Source organism: Mus musculus, chromosome 19 (assembly GCF_000001635.26).
Source record: "Mus musculus strain C57BL/6J chromosome 19, GRCm38.p6 C57BL/6J".
NCBI classification, from domain to species: Eukaryota; Metazoa; Chordata; class Mammalia; order Rodentia; family Muridae; genus Mus; species Mus musculus.
In genome coordinates, this window is record NC_000085.6 from 30,580,354 (window position 1) to 30,598,919 (window position 18,566).

Here is an 18,566-nt window from a genome sequence, read left to right on the forward strand (position 1 = left end):
TTCCCCTCCCCTCCACTCTACCTACGTTCTCCTCTCTATCCCTCCCTCCAGATCTCCTCTGTACCAGGTCCTCTGCATGTATGTGATGGCTGTCAGCTTGGTAGTTTTGTGGGACTCCTAACAGCAGGAGCAGCTATCTATCCAACTTATTTCCTCGTAGTTGGTTGCCATGTCCAGCCTTGATATGAGGGCTTTTGCCTTGCCTTATTGTATCTTGTTTTGTCCTGTTTTGTCTCTCAGAGGCTGCTCTTTTCTGGAAAGCATATGACTTTTAAAATGCAGATGTGTGTTCAACTTAATTTTGATTCAAGGAGGAGTAACATTGAAAGAAATGCTAAGTTTTGAACATATTTTAAAATAATAATATCAATTCCTAAAATATTGTTCTAAATACTGCAAATATTATATTTGAATGATGAAAAATAAATATGCCAATAGCTGACCCAGCCCTTTCCTTCCTACATGCTAATTTATATTGGTATTAAAATGGTTAAAGAGTGTAATATTTATATTATCTTTTTATATTTAAATATTAATGTTTATTTTTAAGGATATGATAAATGTAATCACAATTCTAGTTACATTGGTATCTTATTGAACCCTATTCCTATTCTAGTACACAAAATGGTATCTATCCCTTAAGGTTCTAAATTGCTGTCAAAGAGTTAACTACTCCTAGACAAGGAGATGTTACTCATAATGGACATTGTCCTCACTCATATAATAATAACATATTTGCCCTTTTAATTATGATATATACATATTTTAATTTTATAAAGGCATAGTGTGTTAATTTAAAATATACTTATATCCAGCAAAGTCTCTTTAATAACAAATAAATACACAAAGATTGAAAGATCCAGCACAGGACTAGTGCCTTATCTTCTAAATTAAACAACATCCATTTTTTTTCAGGTAATTTATTATTTATTTATTTTAATATGAAAAGGCAAATATAAATTTAATCAATGAATATAAATGATAGTTTGGTTCTAAATCTTTCTTTGGAATAGGTAACATGAAGATATATAAATATTAATGTCTATTTTTATTATATTCAATACAATATATATTTTTATACCAATCATAAAAATGGTGGACATGTTATTAAATAAACATAAATAGATAAAGTCTTTTTGTTTGTTTTGTTTTTAGTAGAGTTTTAAAATCTTGGCTCTTACTGTTGTACAAACTCAAAATAAGAGTAATTTTTAGACATTGGAGTTCATTGTAATAAGACTGTACTTCAATGTCCCTCACATCACCAAAGGATTTTACCTCCATAGTAGCTAAGCTAAGAGCTGACAGTTCTGCTGTGCCAAGGAATGTATTGTAGGCATGATTATTTGGATACATATTTCCTGCTATGGCCAAAGCTATTTGACTTGAGTGATTGTCATCATTCTCAGCCCACAGAGAACAGGTTACATTCATATAAGAAATGGTGTGTGTATTAAGATGGTCTATTAATGAAGCCATTCATTAACTGTTTCAATGAACAATGGTTCTGCTTGGAGGGTGGCACAGACGTTAGGTGAGAGTAAGATTCTGGTTCATTGGCTGTGATGATTTTGAAAAGCATTCATCTCAGAATAAGAGTAGCTTATAAGTTCTTCTTCAAAATTGATACAATAATTATAAATATCAAGCAAAACATTCAGTCTCACTCTTTTTTGTTCTCTTACAAGCCACCTCCCAAATTAATTGTCTACATTTCTTTTGGTTGTATAAATAATTTTGAAACATGTAAGCTGTTCTGAAAATCATCGTATAGTGTAAGAACATCAAATAAACAATCCTACTAATAGAGAGGCTGAGATAGGAGAAGCATGATTTCAAGACCATTATGTGGTAAATAGCAAGACACTGTCACATACAAACAAGCAGAAAGTATATATGCATTGTACAATATTGGAACTATTTCTCCAATTACCAAATCAGATAGACCACTGGATGACAGCCAATAAATTTCTAATTCCTCATATGAATTTCAATTGATTATGATATGTTGGTAATATTAATTTTCATATTAAGAGATAAGAAGGAAAAGTGATTGTTACTTCCTGTTATTTTTGTTGTTAGAGATGGAATTATGTTTGTGTGGGTTTGTTGAAAGACAACTTTCTTGTTTTTTTCTAGAGTCTAGTTTCACTCCTTGTGTTGGTGTTTTTCATCTATTATCCTTTGTAAGGCTGGATTCGTGGGAAGATATTGTGTAAATTTGGTTTTGACATGGAATATCTTGTTTTCTCCGTCTATGGTAATTGAGAGTTTTGCTGGGTATAGTAGCCTGGGCTGACATTTGTGTTCTCTTAGGGTCTGTATGACATTTTCCCAGGATCTTCTAGTTTTGATAGTCTCTGGTGAGAAGTCTGGTGTAATTCTGCCTGACTTTATATGTTACTTGACCCTTTTCCCTTACTGCTTTTAATATTCTATCTTTATTTAGTGCATTTGTTGTTCTGATTATTCTGTGTCAGGAGGAATTTCTTTTCTGGTCGTGTCTATTTGGAATTCTGTAGGCTTCTTGTATGTTCATGGACATCTCTCTTTAGGTTAGGGAAGTTTTCTTCTATAATTTTGTTGAAGATATTTACTGGTCCTTTAAGTTGGGAATCTTCACTCTTCTATACCTATTATCCTTAGGTTTGGTCTTCTCATTGTGTCTTGGATGTTTTGGGTTAGGAGCTTTTTGCTTTTTGTGTTTTGCTTGACTATTGTGTCAATGTTTTATCTGGTATCTTCTGCACCTGAGATTCTCTCTTCTATCTCTTGTATTCTGTTGGTGATGCTTGCATCTATGACTCATGATCTCTTTCCTAGGTTTTCTCCCTTTGTGATTTTTTTTATTGTTCCTAGTTCCTTTTTTAAATCCTGGATGGTTTTCTTCATTTCCTTCACCTGTTTGATTGTGTTTTCCTGTAATTCTTTAAGGGGTTTTGTGCTTCCTCTTTAAGGGATTCTACCTGTTTACCTGTGTTCTCCTGTATTTCTTTAAGGGAGTTATTTATGTCCTTCTTAAAGTCCTCTATCATCATCATGAGAAGTGATTTTAGATCTGAATCTTGCTTTTCTGGTGTGAAGGTGTATCCAGGACTTGCTATGTTGGGAGAATTGGGTTTTGATGATGCTAAGTAAACTTGGTTTCTGTTGCTTGTGTTCTTATGCTTGCCTCCCACCATCTGGTTATCTCTAGTGCTACCTGCCCTGGCTATATCTGACTGGAGCTCCTCCTTCCTGTGATCCGGATTGTGTCAGAATTCCTCAGAGTCAAGCTGTCTCTGGGACCCTGAGATCCTGGTGTGACCAAGCTCCTGGGATTCTGTGATCCTGGGTGTGTTAGAGTGCCTGGGAGTGGAGCTTCCTCTGGGTATTGTGGGACTGGCTGTGGAGTTTGTGCCCAAGGTCTGCTCAGGGCACCAGCCCAGGCCAGAAGGAACCCGTGCCACTAGTCTGACAGAGTTCCTGCATGCCTGGGTCTTGCTGGTCCCAGTTACTCTGGGTGTTGGGACAGATGTTGTGTCCTCCTCACCTCTGATCCTATGATCCTTCCTCTGGGTGTTGTGGGACTGGCTGCAGAGTTTGTGCCCAAGGTCCGCTCAGGGCACTGGCTCAGACCAGAAGGGTACATTATCTTTAATAGCACTTAAATTACTTAATCTAAATTCCAATAAATTAAAGTAAAACATCAGTCCACTTGCCAGTTTTTTCATTGAGATTTTAATCAGATTCACCCTGTTGCTGACTTGGTCAATTAGTGTTTGTAAGAAAGGCATGTGTGAACATGTTATATGTCATATTCTTATTTTAGTAATATTTGGTATATAATTACTTTGTCTATAGCCTTCTTGTTATTGGAACCACTTGGTCTTTTAGCATTAAAGGTGCTGAAGAGAAGGTTGATCCTGACTAGACCCTAATCCTTTGATGGCCAACAACACATATCGTCCTTTTGTGGCTCTGATAGCAAGATAATTATTTCTTAACAGTGAGTTTGATAAATTAGCCTCAGACACATTGTGGTGTTGGGACTCTGAACATCCTGATGATGGCAGTATCTGATAGTGAGATTTCTGAATCATATCTTAGTTTTATTTAAAAATTTCTTTTTGAGGAAAGCCATGCTTAAAATGCCTTTTGCCTTTCTCTCTGCATCTACATTCTATCTTCTTTCAGGGTTTCGGCACAGTCTTACATCATACAGAAGCTTCTTCTGAACTCCATGGGTCATGATGACCCTGTGTTAGTCAACATCTTTAACACATATTATAGTGGTCCATTTTTTCTTCCGTGTTAAACTTACAATGTGTCTTATGCCTTGTGCCATTCCTATTGATCATAATATTGTACAAATAATGAGCAAATAGCTCACGTCTCAGATACAAAACCTGCTAGCAGGTCCTGTTGCTTGTAAGGAAATCTGACCCTAAAACTTTTCATATGGTTATCATTTCTCATACTGTATTTTCAGCCAAATGACTAGTCCAATAAATCTCAAGGAAATTTAATCTCTCTTTATCACACCACACACACACACACACACACACACACACATACACACACAAAGACAGTGATGGCAAGATTAAAATTGGTCATTGAGTTGGTTGCATTTTTGTGACCTACTTTTCTGCCTGCTTTCTGAATCTGTGATCATCTGCATAAATAAGTTGAATTCCATGGAATAGTGAGATGTTCTTTAAGATCATCTAATCAGAGTGCCAAAGGCCCGAGTGCACAGCTGTCTGAGGCCTACAGTTATTCACAGTTCCTCGCAAATGTCCATACCTGCCAGTCAGAAGCTCATACATCAGAATTCCTAGTGACCAGTAGTCAGCTGAAATGTCATGGCCTTTGTTCAGGATGATCTCTGGGGCTACATATTCTGGAGTCCCACAAAAAGTCCATGTTTTCTTTCCAAATCCTATTTTCTTTGCAAAGCCAAAGTCAACCTTAGGAAAAGAGAAAGCAAGACGCTTGAGCTATTTATGATCAGTTGTAGAGGAATTTGTATTTCACCGAGCACACTGATGATACCAATTAACAAAAATAATTCATTACAGTCCTATCTTCTAAAAGGAATTACAAATGTTGCAGACACAGATGGCCTGTTCAAACTCATGTTCCAATGAGAAAGTGAAACCTGAACATGGATTAAATTGAAATCACAAAAGGAAAAGTCTATTTCTTAAACACTTCATTTTTCCCTACATTTTTGCCAATAGTGGTTGTGGCATAAAGAAAGAAGTTCTCTTTTAAAGAGGCCGAGGTCTAGGTGGGTCATCATAAAAGTTTTCACAGAATATACATGCATCCTTTTGGATGCTATGAAGCTCACAGCTCTAGTATTGAATATACAAGAAGGAGGTTTACTTTTGAAGGAGCTGAGTGCCACTAGAAACAGGCACCAATAGATCCCGAGCTCTTAGAAGAACATTTATAAGTGAAAGAGCTTTGCTTATACAGTAGCTCTTGAGAACTCTTGGCCAAGTGATAATGCCATTACTGTTAGCATAACCTAGATAACATTACCTCAGAACTCACTCATTTCTTATGAGCATTATTCTTAAATACCAAACACAAAAATGATCATGGTCTTGTATAGTACTAATTTCCATTGCAGGAAGCTGCTTAGAAATACAGAATATATACATATGTTTTCAGCTCTATGAATATATGCATTTTCTAACACTTGTTAGAACACATGCTTTGTGGGGCTATTATTAATTCAAACCTCACCAATTTGATTTTTCATAACACTTTACATAATTTGAAATACATTTTAATTAAAAACTCTGCTGCTAGCATTGCTTTTAAGAATTTATAACATTGGAATGGAAAATAGATTTTCCTGTTAACAAATGAACAAAAGAACTCTAAGCTTGGGACACAGCCCGCGTGTGAAGCGCACTGACCAGTTTGGCATAGCCTCGATGATCTAGGATGAGATTCTCCGGCTTGAGGTCCCTGTAAATGATTCCTTTGGAATGCAGATAGGCGAATGCTTCTACCACACATGCAGTGTAAAACCTGGTTGTTGAGTCTTCAAACGAACCCCTGAAAATGGAAAAATAGAACAAGCCCTGTGTGAATTCCCTGGGAATTGGTGTGTATGTGAGTTCATTATATTTCTGCACCAAAGTTGGCTCAGAGACCAATGTCTAACTGGATCTGTATTATGTGATTTCCATTCCATTAGGTTTTCAAAAGCATCTGAGGATCAAGCCAAAGAATTCTTAGCCATTATGAGTGGGACAGTTAAATCCAACTTCCTGGAAGGCTCACAAAGGGATCAGTAGCAGCATACTAAGTTTCATGGATTCGGTGGCTTACTCTCAGCAGCCCACTGCTATATAAAACATGCAGAGTCCGAGCTGTGGGTAGGAGAATGAGTCCTATATGAGCACTTGTTTACTGACAGTTTGCTTTTCAAATGAGAGGTTAATTAATTAATTAATTAATTGTTCATTCTTTGTTACTTGGGTTCAAACCCAGTTCTTCACGTACACTAGGCAAGTCTTATATCATTATCTACCTCTCATTAGTGCAGAAGAGAAGTTATGTTAAACAGCAGTTATTCACCTTCCTTAGCATGCATGCATGCATGTCTATATGAACTTAAATATGTGAATTTGTTCATGGTTACTTTTAGCCCATTTATATATGGATCTTTCTCAATGGTGTAGGTATGGTTCTTGTGAATGTGATAATGAAAGGGACCAGTGTTTGCAGAGAACCATGTCATCTCATGTTAGGTCTCTGAGTCATCTGCATTAAGACTGACAGTATCTACCTTCTATACCATTGCCTTTGCATCAGGAGGAATAAATGGAATAAAACACAACTGGAAGAAAAAAAATCACTGGAAGGAACTATTAAATCACAACATTTAACAAGAACACATTTTCTTTCTACCTCTCATCTCTCTGTCTCATCTGTATGTGTGTGGGTCTATAGATAAACATGTAACATTATTAATTATAATAATGATAAAAGAAAGCTTTAAGTTCATTCCTAGTCTCTAGAGCAGAATATTTGTTTATTCACTGGACTTACACTGAGCAGGGGGATATGGCTGCATATTCATAAAATTCATCTGCAAATCCAAGGTGTCTTGCAGGACATTTGTATTTAGAAATAATACTTTCAGCTGCAAAGACTCAGTTTCCTTTTATATCCCCTGAGTAGTTACTAAAACAAACAAAGATAAAGGTGGCAGGATAGTATAGAACTATAATCCCAGTACCTGAGGGGCTGAGGCAAGAAGCCAGCCTGGACTTTAGAGAGCACTTATCTCAAACACAAATCTTACAAATAAAATTCAAGATTAAATTAAACTTTAGGAATGGTGACATCTACTCTAAGTGTCAGAACTTTAGCTCATCACTAAGAAATCACCTTCCCAGTGATTTCAGAATAACACACTGTGAATTTCAAAGGAGGCAAGAAAGGGTCTCTGGAAAGAACCACATTCATAGCAGGGCGTGAATGGTGCTGTAACTGCCCTCTAACAAGTAGATGACCTAGTCAGATCTAAAAAAGAATCTACAATCCTGCGGACTAGAAAGGGATTAGAGCATCATCCTGAATTCCTTTCCCCCTTTGCACTTAATAAAGTTTTAGCATGTTTGTCTACCAAGAATAGAACATTTCTTTGAAAACATATGCTTTACTTTAACGAGCAAGCATATGTACACACTTCTGTTGTATATGACTTCAGTTTTCCTGAACATAAAACATTCCAGAGTAGTGCTAATCAAAACCGTCCATGAGTGGAGTTTGGGAAGAGTTCACACTGCATGGATTGTTTGAATCCAGAGATCAATTACTTCCTTTCTTCCTTTCATCAATTACTTTCTTTCCTATCCTGGTTCTGAGCCATTTTGGACTTTAGAAGGTTCTAGAAGGTTGGTTTCTAGTTCTTTCAACAATCTATATTGAGTATATACCACATATAAGTATATTTGTAACTTATTCCCTTAAAGGTTTAAGGGAATCTTAGTCTCAAACTTTGAGAGATTAATAAGACAAGAACATGCTAACAATGTATCAGGAGCACGTTGTTGCTCCAATAAATATTTGATCAAGGCCACTGAAAGCAGTCACAGGGCATAGCATTAGAGTGACTGAAAATGAAACATTACCATTAGAATTGGTAATGGCAATGTCAATTTGATCTGAATAGAAGTGAAAGCTTATTTTATCAGCTGTTTAGAGAGTTGTTCCAAGAAAGAAATTTATTCTATGTAGCTCTTTGAAATAGTAAATTGTGCTTTGACAGCACTATCACTTCAAGTCAAACTATGGGAACAGGCTCTCATATGTTCCTTGGGAGTTGTTGCTTTAGCTAAATAGCATAAAATAATAATTTGATAGAAGTAGAGGATAGTATATATATGAATTAAAATTTAATTACAGTATTTACTCAGCTTATCACAAGCTGGATCCTGAGATGCCAGAATGTAACAAAGACAAAATATCTTTTATAAAATGAGGCCAGGCATCATTGACTAGTGGCAGCAGTTGAGCACATAAACCTGTAGGGTTATAATATGCAGGGATATGACCCATTGTAAAATGGGGTAGCTAGGCTACGGGGTAGACTGACTCATTTCTTTGGCAATACTTTCAATCAGTGCCATCTTTTAGGTCACCAGAGAGGAAATTAAATAGTCACCCTCCACAACATAGTCAGGATCACAAACTCTATTCAGGAAGGCATGGGATGAAAAATTTAGGCGGTTTGTAACTTGGAAAGCATGATTTCTGAGATACTTAAGTTATTCAGAACAAAATTCAGAAAGAAAATGAACAAATAAAAAAAACTAATAACATGCAGCTTCACTAGATTAAAATACAACCAAATATTCATATATATATGTATATATATATATATACATATATATATGCTATGTGCTATATCCCATTAATACTTAATGTGCTTTTATCATATTCTATTGGATATGTAAATACTAATAAATATTTATTATATTAGCTAATTATATTTTAAAAAGTTTCAGGAGTTATGAATTTTTTAGGTGACAGAGGGAAAGTGAATAAGATATAATTTGCAGTTATCTTATCTCAAAGAACAAAATAGAACTTTTGGAAGAAAAAATTATCATGGACTAGATGATAAATTATAATAGCTACTAAAGAATAAACCTGGGAAATGTGAGGCATAAACAATACTCCAGTGTTTAGCTTAGGTCTATTTAATAGTCCTCAAATCTTGCCTGCATGTAACATCTACTTTATTCTCATTTCTCCCTCTCCCTCTCCCCTTCTCTCTCTCTTCCCCCTCTCTCTGCCTTTCTCTGTATGTGTTTGTGTGTATGCAAACATGTAGTATATGTATATGACATGTGTACATGTGTGTGCCTTGGTGCATACACACCGATGTGCATGCAGAAGTTGTGCATCCTGCTCTGTCACTCTATTTCCTGAGGTGGGGTCTCTCTGAAATCGAACTGAGGCAAGTGACCAGAAAGTTCCAGTGATCCTGTTATTCCTACTTCACCCAAGCACTGGGGTTTCAGACACATTTAACCATGCCTAGCTTTTTATGGGATCCTGGGGTTTCAACTTGGGTTCTTATCCTTGCTCTTAAACATGGAATTGTTTCCCCAGGGTTTTTTTCTCATTGACATCAGCAGCAGCAGCAGCAGCAACAACAACATCACTGCTTTGTGCTCCTTCTCTGTGCTGATGAAAACAACTGGAAAGGCAGGAGATCATCATCACAGCCCACAGTTAAAGGAAGCGGATACCCAAATTGGTCTCAGGGACTTTCTGTGCTAAAGCTCCAAGGCTCCTGTCAGTAAAGAATGTCACACGAGCCTACTTTCCAATAGTCTCATATACACATCTTGTATACAAGTAATGAAGGGTTTTCCTTACCTCTGCTTTCCTTGGACACAGAGGACAAGGGAACAAACTGACCAAGTTGTTTTCTGTTTGTTTTCTCATTATTATTATTTTTTCATCATAAGATTTGAAATCAGAGATCTTTACATGCTATGCAAGTGCTCCTCCACTGAGCTACATCCAAAGCTATTTTTTATTGTTTTAATATTTGAGACAAGTTCTCATTAAGATTGCCTACAGTGACCTTGAGCTTTGGAATTCTCCCTTCAGCCTCCTGAGAAGCTGGGGTTACAGGAATGAGCTAACAGACAGGGCTCCCAGCATTTTATTGAGGAGGTAAAATAAATATATGTAGAATAAGAGAGTAAGATTATATATAAGATTATAGATGTACACAGAAGAAGGAGGGTGAGTGAGGGAAATGGGTTCAAGTCTATATATTTATAATAGCTTTCCATGTAATGGTCCCATAGTTTTAATGTGGGGCTTCACATTTTTAGAATATATCAGAGAACTAAGCAGCCTTTGTTTTTCTACATTAAGCTCAGTCATGCATATCAAGTTCCCCAGAGGTACAGAGCAACCATGTACTCAGAACTCAAGGATGACACAAGGAACAGAAAAGGGAGGATCAGAACACAGCCCCTGGAGATAGAGGACTGAATCTGCACTGTTACTGCCTATCCAGCCAATTCTCCCAAGGGGACCGAATTCTTCAGTCGCCCATTGTTATCCTGCCGAGTTGGAGTGTAACTTACTCCGAAACCCAGTTTGTCACACGTGACCAGCCAAACTGTAATCTCAAGTGGCATGAGAAAAAAACATTGATGAGTGGACAATCTTACAATTGCAGGCTGAATTTTAGTGCTGTTGGTATGATTATTGTTCTAATAAAGGAACTTAATACCAATTTCACAGAGCTCTGAGAGCATTGCTGGTCCCTCTTCTGTACAGCTTATTATATTTTCATGTTTAATCTTACCTACAAATCTCCTGTTTTAATAAACAGAAAATAGAGAAAAGTTTTCACACACAGTAGTGAATTGAAAATGTAGAACAACACGAAGACTGTTAGGTGCTAATTCACTGATCAAAACATTAACATTTTGTAAAAGTCAGCAAGTTCTGAGGAGTGGGACCATATCTATCCTATTTATCAGAGTATATCCAGGACTGCTATCACCTGTCACAAAAATCATGCCTCATTATTAATTAACAATACTAGAGTAATATGCAGTGATATGGTAGCTTAGTACAGATGTTGATCTGATCCTGTATCAACAACAGAAGTTCTTTGTATGCTTCATTTTAACCTGTAGTTAACATATCAAAGTACTACTATATTAGATTATAACATAACAGAAAGAGATCTATTTAACATATATATGTGTGTGTGTGTGTGTGTGTGTGTGTGTGTAGGACCAAAGGCCTGAATGGATAGGCTGTATGAAGATACAAAGACACAAAAGGGGTAGCATTAGGAAGAAGAAATGAAGTCAAGAGTTTGTAAAGAAACTCCTGTTCCAACCTGGGCTATCAAAAACCAAACCAAACCAAACCAAACCCAACTATTTAAAATTCAGATAATGCACAGAAATCTCAGAGCTGTTTCTAGTTAAATTTGGGAGTGATAGTTATCCAGCAGAGAAGAACTTGAAAGCAAGGCTGGAAAAAAATAAGAAAATAATTTTTTATAAGGATGTGTTCTCTAAAAGTGAAAAGACAACAGCACATACCTACCACACCAGCACCCTGAAGGCAGAGGAACAGGGGTCACAAGGTCTAAGGTAGCTAGCTTGAAATACATAGACCCTTTGCAAAAATCCAATATTAGGGGATATATCTCAGTGGGAGAGTATTTGTTTGGCAAGTGTTAAGAACTTAGGTTGGATCACTAACATGGGGTGGGGGTACAAAATGACTTCTGAATGATCAAAAACTATTTGTAGGAAAACAGAGTTGTCTTTAACACAACAACCAAAAATGGAAATGACATGAAAAAGAAAGAAAACATTAAAAAAAATAATTCAGAGAAACAACTGTGTACCCTCTAGACAAACTTTACCTCCCAAGGAAGGGCAGAAGGGCAAATCAAATTGTCTATGTGAAATGGAGCAAATAAGTGGATTATTTTTTTCCCTTTAGAGTCACCAGCCTCTAAAAGACAATGGAGTGAAGTCATGTAGGTTTTCAAAACAGAGCTATGAAAGATAGTGAGAAATGTAGAGAGGGTGACCATCTAAAACTGTACTGCAATTAAAGTGACAGGTCACCCTGACTACACTTATGATGCTGCTCCCAATTGCCTGGCTTAAAAGCACAGTGTGGAACTCCAGGTGTAGAGCTGGCTGATTCCAAGCTTCACAGCTCACTAAGGCCTGGGTGATGCACATACGGTCCTGCTGATCATGTATAAGGTGGACTCAACCTATACCATTAGTTACAAAATTTTGTATACCGTAGGGTAAATTCTATATGCTATTGGCGATGCCTCATGTTTGCAATGGAAAATAGAAGCATTTGTGAAATACCAAGGTCATTGTATGTGCGCTTACAATGGATTCTTTTTGTAGATCATCACATGTCACTGTGTTTTCAGGAACATGGCAGAAAAGATTTAAGTCTCCTACCTATCCCTGAGAATAGTCCAGAGCTCTCCACCCAGGCACGCTTCCATCAACATATACAAGTATTTGCTGTCTTTAAATGTCCTGTACAGCCTGCGAACAGTAAGCAAGGAAACAAAGGAATGAACATTAGTACCTTTTAAAACATTCATTTCTAAGGTTAGTGAATTATTTAATTGACAAGCATATACACACACATATGTACATATATATGAATGTATATGCTACAATAAGGTGTTTTAATGCATATATGTACTGTTAATACAGAGGTGGATGCTCTCAGCTAACCATTGGACTGAGCACAAGGACCCCAATGGAGGAGGTAGAGAAAGGACTGAAGGAGTTGAAGGGGTTTGCAGACCCATAAGAGGATCAATAGTATGAACCAACCAGTAACCCCAGAGCTCCCAGGGACTAAACCACCAACTAAAGAGTACACATGGAGGAACCCATTGCTCCAGCTGCATATGTAGCAGAGGATGATCTTGTTGGACATCAATGGAAGGAGATGCCCTTGGTACTGTGATGGCTCAGTGCCCCAGTGTAGGGGAATGCCAAGACAGGGAAGCAGGAGTGGGTGGGTTGGTGAGCAGGGCAAGGGGGGGAATAGGAGGTTTTCAGAGGGGAAACCAGGAAATGGGATAACATTTGAAATGTAAATAAAAATATCTAATAAAAATATATTTAAAAAAGGGAAAAACACAACTGAAAAAAACAAAAGTTAAACCAGAGTATTAAGCACATGTATCACGTATTTGTAGTACAAAGTTACAGAGACACGGGAGGACTAAGTTCTGGTGTTCCACTTGCAGAGTTGACAATATCGCACTCAATATTTCAAATAGACAAAAGAGATAATTTATGATGTCCTTATCATAAACACAAGTGCTCAGATTGCAGTGTTTTGACTTGCTAGTCTTGGTATTTTGCAATGAGAACGAAGGGTACTCATGTCCACAGGAAGCCAGTGTCCCCAAGGATAATTCTCATAAGCGATGGTTCTAGAAGCTTCCAGAGTGGATGAGTCCAAATGGGTGTGTACATGAGAGTTTCTTGATTTGGCTGATATTTCAGTCATGGCCTTGAGCAAAACTTAGTGATCACAAGCACATAGTATGTAGATAGAAAGTATATCGCTTTTCATAAAACGATAGGTTGTGAATAGTTACCTAAATTTATACCTTAACATTTTATGAGTGTTACTGGCAAATTAACTATAAACATTTCTCCTGCATATAAAAACTCTCTTATCATCATATTAGTGCTATGAAAACGCTGAAGTGCACAGATAGCTGTAATTTCAGAAAATAGAAAAGGAAAGGGAAGGGAAAGGGGAAAGGGGAAAGGGGAAAGGGGAAAGGGGAAAGGGGAAAGGGGAAAGGGGAAAGGGGAAAGGGGAAAGGGGAAAGGGGAAAGGGGAAAGGGGAAAGGGGAAAGGGGAAAGGGGAAAGGGGAAAGGAAAGGAAAGGAAAGGAAAGGAAAGGAAAGGAAAGAAAATAAGAGAAGAGAAAACATCTATAAGCCTAGTGCTCAGTGGTTGGAGACAGGCAGAATGCTGGAGCTTACTGGACAGCCAGCCCAGGAAATGAGTGAGCCCCTGGTTCAGGGAGAGATCATGCCACAAAAAATATGGGGCAAGTGGCTGAAGAAGACACATAATCAGTCTTTGGCTTTCACACACGTGTGTATTCACCTGTACACCCACACACACGTGTATGTACACATCACATGAATACATGTAGACTCTATACATACACAGAAACAAATAAATTCTTCAAAAAATTAACACTAACTAGTCTGATTTTGGAATTTGTTTCATGTGTTCTCAAGCTATGATAGAAATGAAATGCTAAAAGTTGATACCTACTTTGTGAAAAGTATCCTTTTTGAGAAACATAAGAATATGATTCTTTTAAAAAATATAGTCAATCTTTTTATTCTTAGGAAACCAATTTTCTCAAGTTTGTATGTGTAGTGTGTGTGTGTGCATGTGTGAGTGTGAAACAAATATACTAAGGGTGAACACCAGGAAAGAGAGAGCCACAGTTGATTTGCCCTGTGGAGCTGGCACATCCACTCTCAGGGGTGTGCCTTTACCTCACAATGAAGTCAGAATGAGCCCCCTGCATGATCTGCTTCTCTGAGCGGATGTGCTCCTGCTGTCTGGTGTCCACAATGTGGCGTTTCTTGAGGATCTTCATTGCAAATGTTTTGGATTCTTCACTTTTCAACTGGACCTTAAAGACAGGCAGAAGGGACACATGAGTGAGAACCTTCAGGCTTAATACACCAGACTGTGTTATTGTCCTAAAACTAACGGATTCATAGAGGACTCAAATGAGCCACAACTGCCACCCAAGTCACACAGGGGGGATATGCTTGTTAGAAGGGCAGTTTTCAAACCACAGGATACAACCATCCTCAAATCTCACTCTGCTAGATCATATGACTTTCAACTAACTACATCCCAAATTAATTTTGTGCCCACAGGAATTTGAAGAATTCGTGTTCATTTTATTTCATATAATGTGTCTGAGTCTAATACCAAGTTGTTCTCTATCAAAAACTGTCTAATTCTCTTTTCAAATCTATTTCATATGCTGGTGGCAAAGAGTGATCATGTGATCACCTGGGACTTTATCCTTTTTACCATCCTCATTCACACACATTTCCAGGGTTAGGCTGAGCAATTAACCCTGGTTCTTGCTGCGGCTGGAGAGGCATGTGTTATAATTTCTATTATCCATTTTATTTTGCAATCTTTTCCTTGCCTCCAGTTAATATATAAAACAAAGTTTCCCCCACCCCGATTTTTGAAAACCACCTTTCCTGTCTTCCATCAAGCTTGGTGGCACTAATCTTTGATTTTAAATATTCCTCCTTGGTTGTGTCCACTGAAGAGCAACATAGTGAGCTTGCATGTCATTCAGCCCATATGGCTGCCCTGTGCCTATGGAGGAGGCTGGGCTCCTCTAACACCTCTTATGTGGGCTACAGGTGTGTGTTCTTGCTTACAAGAGATTCAGCAAGGAGACTAATAAGGCGAGGAAGGGCCATGATGGAGATGGTCAGTTAACAGTAGTCAAGGGGGGGCTCATTGAGTGTTCTGGAGCACAGCAATCCTCACCAGCAACATTATTCAGACCCAAATAAAGCTGCCGAGAAATCACATGGCAAGTCTTGGCTGAAGCATTGCTCACGCCTTCTGGAGCTCTGATCCTTTGCTTCGTCATCTACAGGGTTAGTGAGTTATTGCTGTTCAGTGTGCCTTGTCTGTATACAATGCGTGTATGAATTCAGTCTGAGAAGGGTTAATATGTTAGGAAACCAGCAGACACAGCAAACAGTGCGGTTTGTGTTTGTGAATCTATGTGACCAGTTATAGGGGGGGGGGAAGCATACCGTGAAAACAGTTACAACAGCCAAAGACCCCCAAGTTTGCCTCTTTGTGAAACTCCTTAAAACGATAGATTGCTAGAGTACAAATGACTTCAGTTGTAGTTCATAATAAAAAAAAAATGTAGGAACTCACTTCTAAAGGGAATCTGGACAGACCAAGAAGATAGAATGACAGCCGAGCTGTTATGAGAAGAATAAAATTCTAAACTTTCCAAGAAGAGAGAAAATGTAGTCTTATTCACATCACAAAGAGAATCCCGTGTAGCTCAGATATCAAGCGTAAACATTGTTTTCTTTATTGATAACGCTGATTTTTCATTTCTTTACAGGGTAGAAAAAGAGATCGGCACTGAGAGTCATGGGTTAAGGTTCTAATTCTGACCTGTCTTGGTTGCATAACTGCTGCAAGCCCTAACTCTTGCCAAACACAATAGCAGCAATTGCTGTAGAATTACTGTGATCCTAAAGGAGGTTGTGTTATTGACTAAGCATTTTTATTGGTTATTTTATTTATTTACATCTCAAATGTTGTCCCCCTTCCCAGTTTCCCCTCTGCAAATCCCCCATCCCATCCATCTCCCCCTGACTCTATGAGGATGCCCCCCACCCACTCTCCCACTCCCACCTCACCACCCTAGCACACCCTATGCTCGTAAAGGCCTTCCCATTATTCTTCCTACCCTGTATGGCAGTTTATATGAAGTAGGGACAATCAAACGTTGCTTTAAAAAATTCTGTCTTTTCACAAAATTACACTTGGCACCAGTGGATTTAACAGAACTAATCAGGTAAACTGGTAAAACCAAAGCTAAAACTATGTACACACAGGAATGATCTAAGTTCACTGAACTACCAACTGGCAGAACTGGGTTCATATTCAGGACATTTGGAGCCAAGGCACTGTAAGTATACACAGACTTTCTTCACCTGGATATGAAACGTAATGAAGGTATAAGGATGGATGTTTACACATCTGAGTTCAGTGGGATATGCCAACTCTGATTTTATGTGAAAAATTGAACCATGTATTTATTGGTGTGTGTCTTCACTACTCAATACTGGTGATGTCACCAACAGCAGGGACCAATCAGAGCCTTGTTGCTTGGGATAGTGAGATGGCTCATCAGGTGAAGGTGCTTTCTACCCATCCGGAAAGCTTGAGTACAGTCCTTAGAAACCACATACGTGGTGGGAGGGTGACAACTGACTTCTTTTTTTTTTTTTTAAAGATTTATTTATTATTATATGTACGTACACTGTAGCTGTCTTCAGACACACCAGAAGAGGGAGTCAGATCTTGTTACAGATGGTTGTGAGCCACCATGTGGTTGCTGGGATTTGAACTCTGGACCTTCGGAAGAGCAGTCGGGTGCTCTTACCCACTGAGCCATCTCACCAGCCCGACAACTGACTTCTGAACGTTGCCTTTTGATCTCTACATATGTGCCATGGTATGCAGACCCTTCCACGTACACACATGCATACATACAAAATAAAAATAAGCAAATGAAAAGGAAAGAAAAAAAACTGGGTTACTACCCTAGTAGGCTCAGGACATAGTGGTTACTTGGGTCACCAAAGAAGCTAAAGTGGATAGGAAGTAGCTAATGAAAATGGGGTGGAGGCTGACTTCACGAGAAGTAAATTGAATTCCAGCATCTTTTCTTTAAAGGCTTGTTATTTTTAATTATGCATATATGTTTATGTCTGTGCATGTGCGTGTGGGTGTCTACAGAAGCCATGCAGAGGACAAAGGTATTTGATCTTCGGAGTTGAAGTTGCAGGTGGTTGTAAGCTACACGCCACAACTAATGTAGGTGGTGCGATCAAACTCAGGTCCTCTGAAAGAGCAGTTTGTGCTCCTCAACTGCTGAGCCATCTGTCCAGCCCTGAATTCCAGATTCTTAACCTAGGAAGTGAGAGTGCCTAAGAATTACCACTGTAAGCTAACACAACACAGGGAGTCTCCTGCTTAGGTTAATTCCCTGAACAACATCCAACTAATGTGTTCACAACATCCCTGCTGGAAAATCCACAACTTTCCAAAGACTGTTCATGGATCTTTCAGTCGACATCATCTCTATTAGAAAACCCAGAAACAGTCTGGATGTCTGTCAATAGGAGCTCAGGAAAAAAATAGTTAAGCGATGTCCATGTCATACAGCTGTAAAATTTATATTAGAATAATAATTAAAATACATGAATAAACAGTATTAGTTGTAAGGCAGTATATATTTTATGATCCCATGATATATATGCAAATGAGCATATGCCTACCTATATATTTATCTAGACTTTTTTTTTTTTGTTTGTTTGTTTTTCGAGACAGGGTTTCTCTGTATAGCCCTGGATGTCCTGGAACTCACTCTGTAGACCAGGCTGGCCTTGAACTCAGGAATCCGCCTGCCTCTGCCTCCCAAGTGCTGGGATTAAAGGCGTGCGCCACCACTGCCCAGCTATCTAGACGTTTTTTTTAATGAAAGGACAAGCTAAAGGTCATCAACATGTTCACAATAATTTCTCCTTTATGGATATTTTTAGTTAATACTTTCTTAAAACTTTTGGGCTGTTAAGTATTTATAGAATTAATGTATTTTACTTTTATGAGTTGTGGAAATAATTTACAAATTTTCTAAGAGCTGGGACTATATCTCAGTAGTAGTGAGCTTGCCTAGC

At 38.1% G+C, this 18,566-nt stretch overlaps 1 protein-coding gene across 3 annotated transcripts in view; it reads right to left on the minus strand.

Annotated features, from left to right (window-relative positions):
* Positions 1-18,566, minus strand: part of Prkg1 (protein kinase, cGMP-dependent, type I) — a 1,200,782-nt gene that overhangs the window by 15,867 nt on the left and 1,166,349 nt on the right. For all 3 annotated transcript variants that reach the window (NM_001013833.3, NM_011160.3, XM_006526768.4), the window contains 4 exons: positions 14,589-14,728; positions 12,495-12,584; positions 5,913-6,054; positions 4,786-4,949 (listed from right to left, as the gene is read on the minus strand). In NM_001013833.3, coding sequence (NP_001013855.1) covers positions 4,786-4,949; positions 5,913-6,054; positions 12,495-12,584; positions 14,589-14,728 — 536 coding nt within the window. The remainder of the gene's footprint in view (positions 1-4,785; positions 4,950-5,912; positions 6,055-12,494; positions 12,585-14,588; positions 14,729-18,566) is intronic.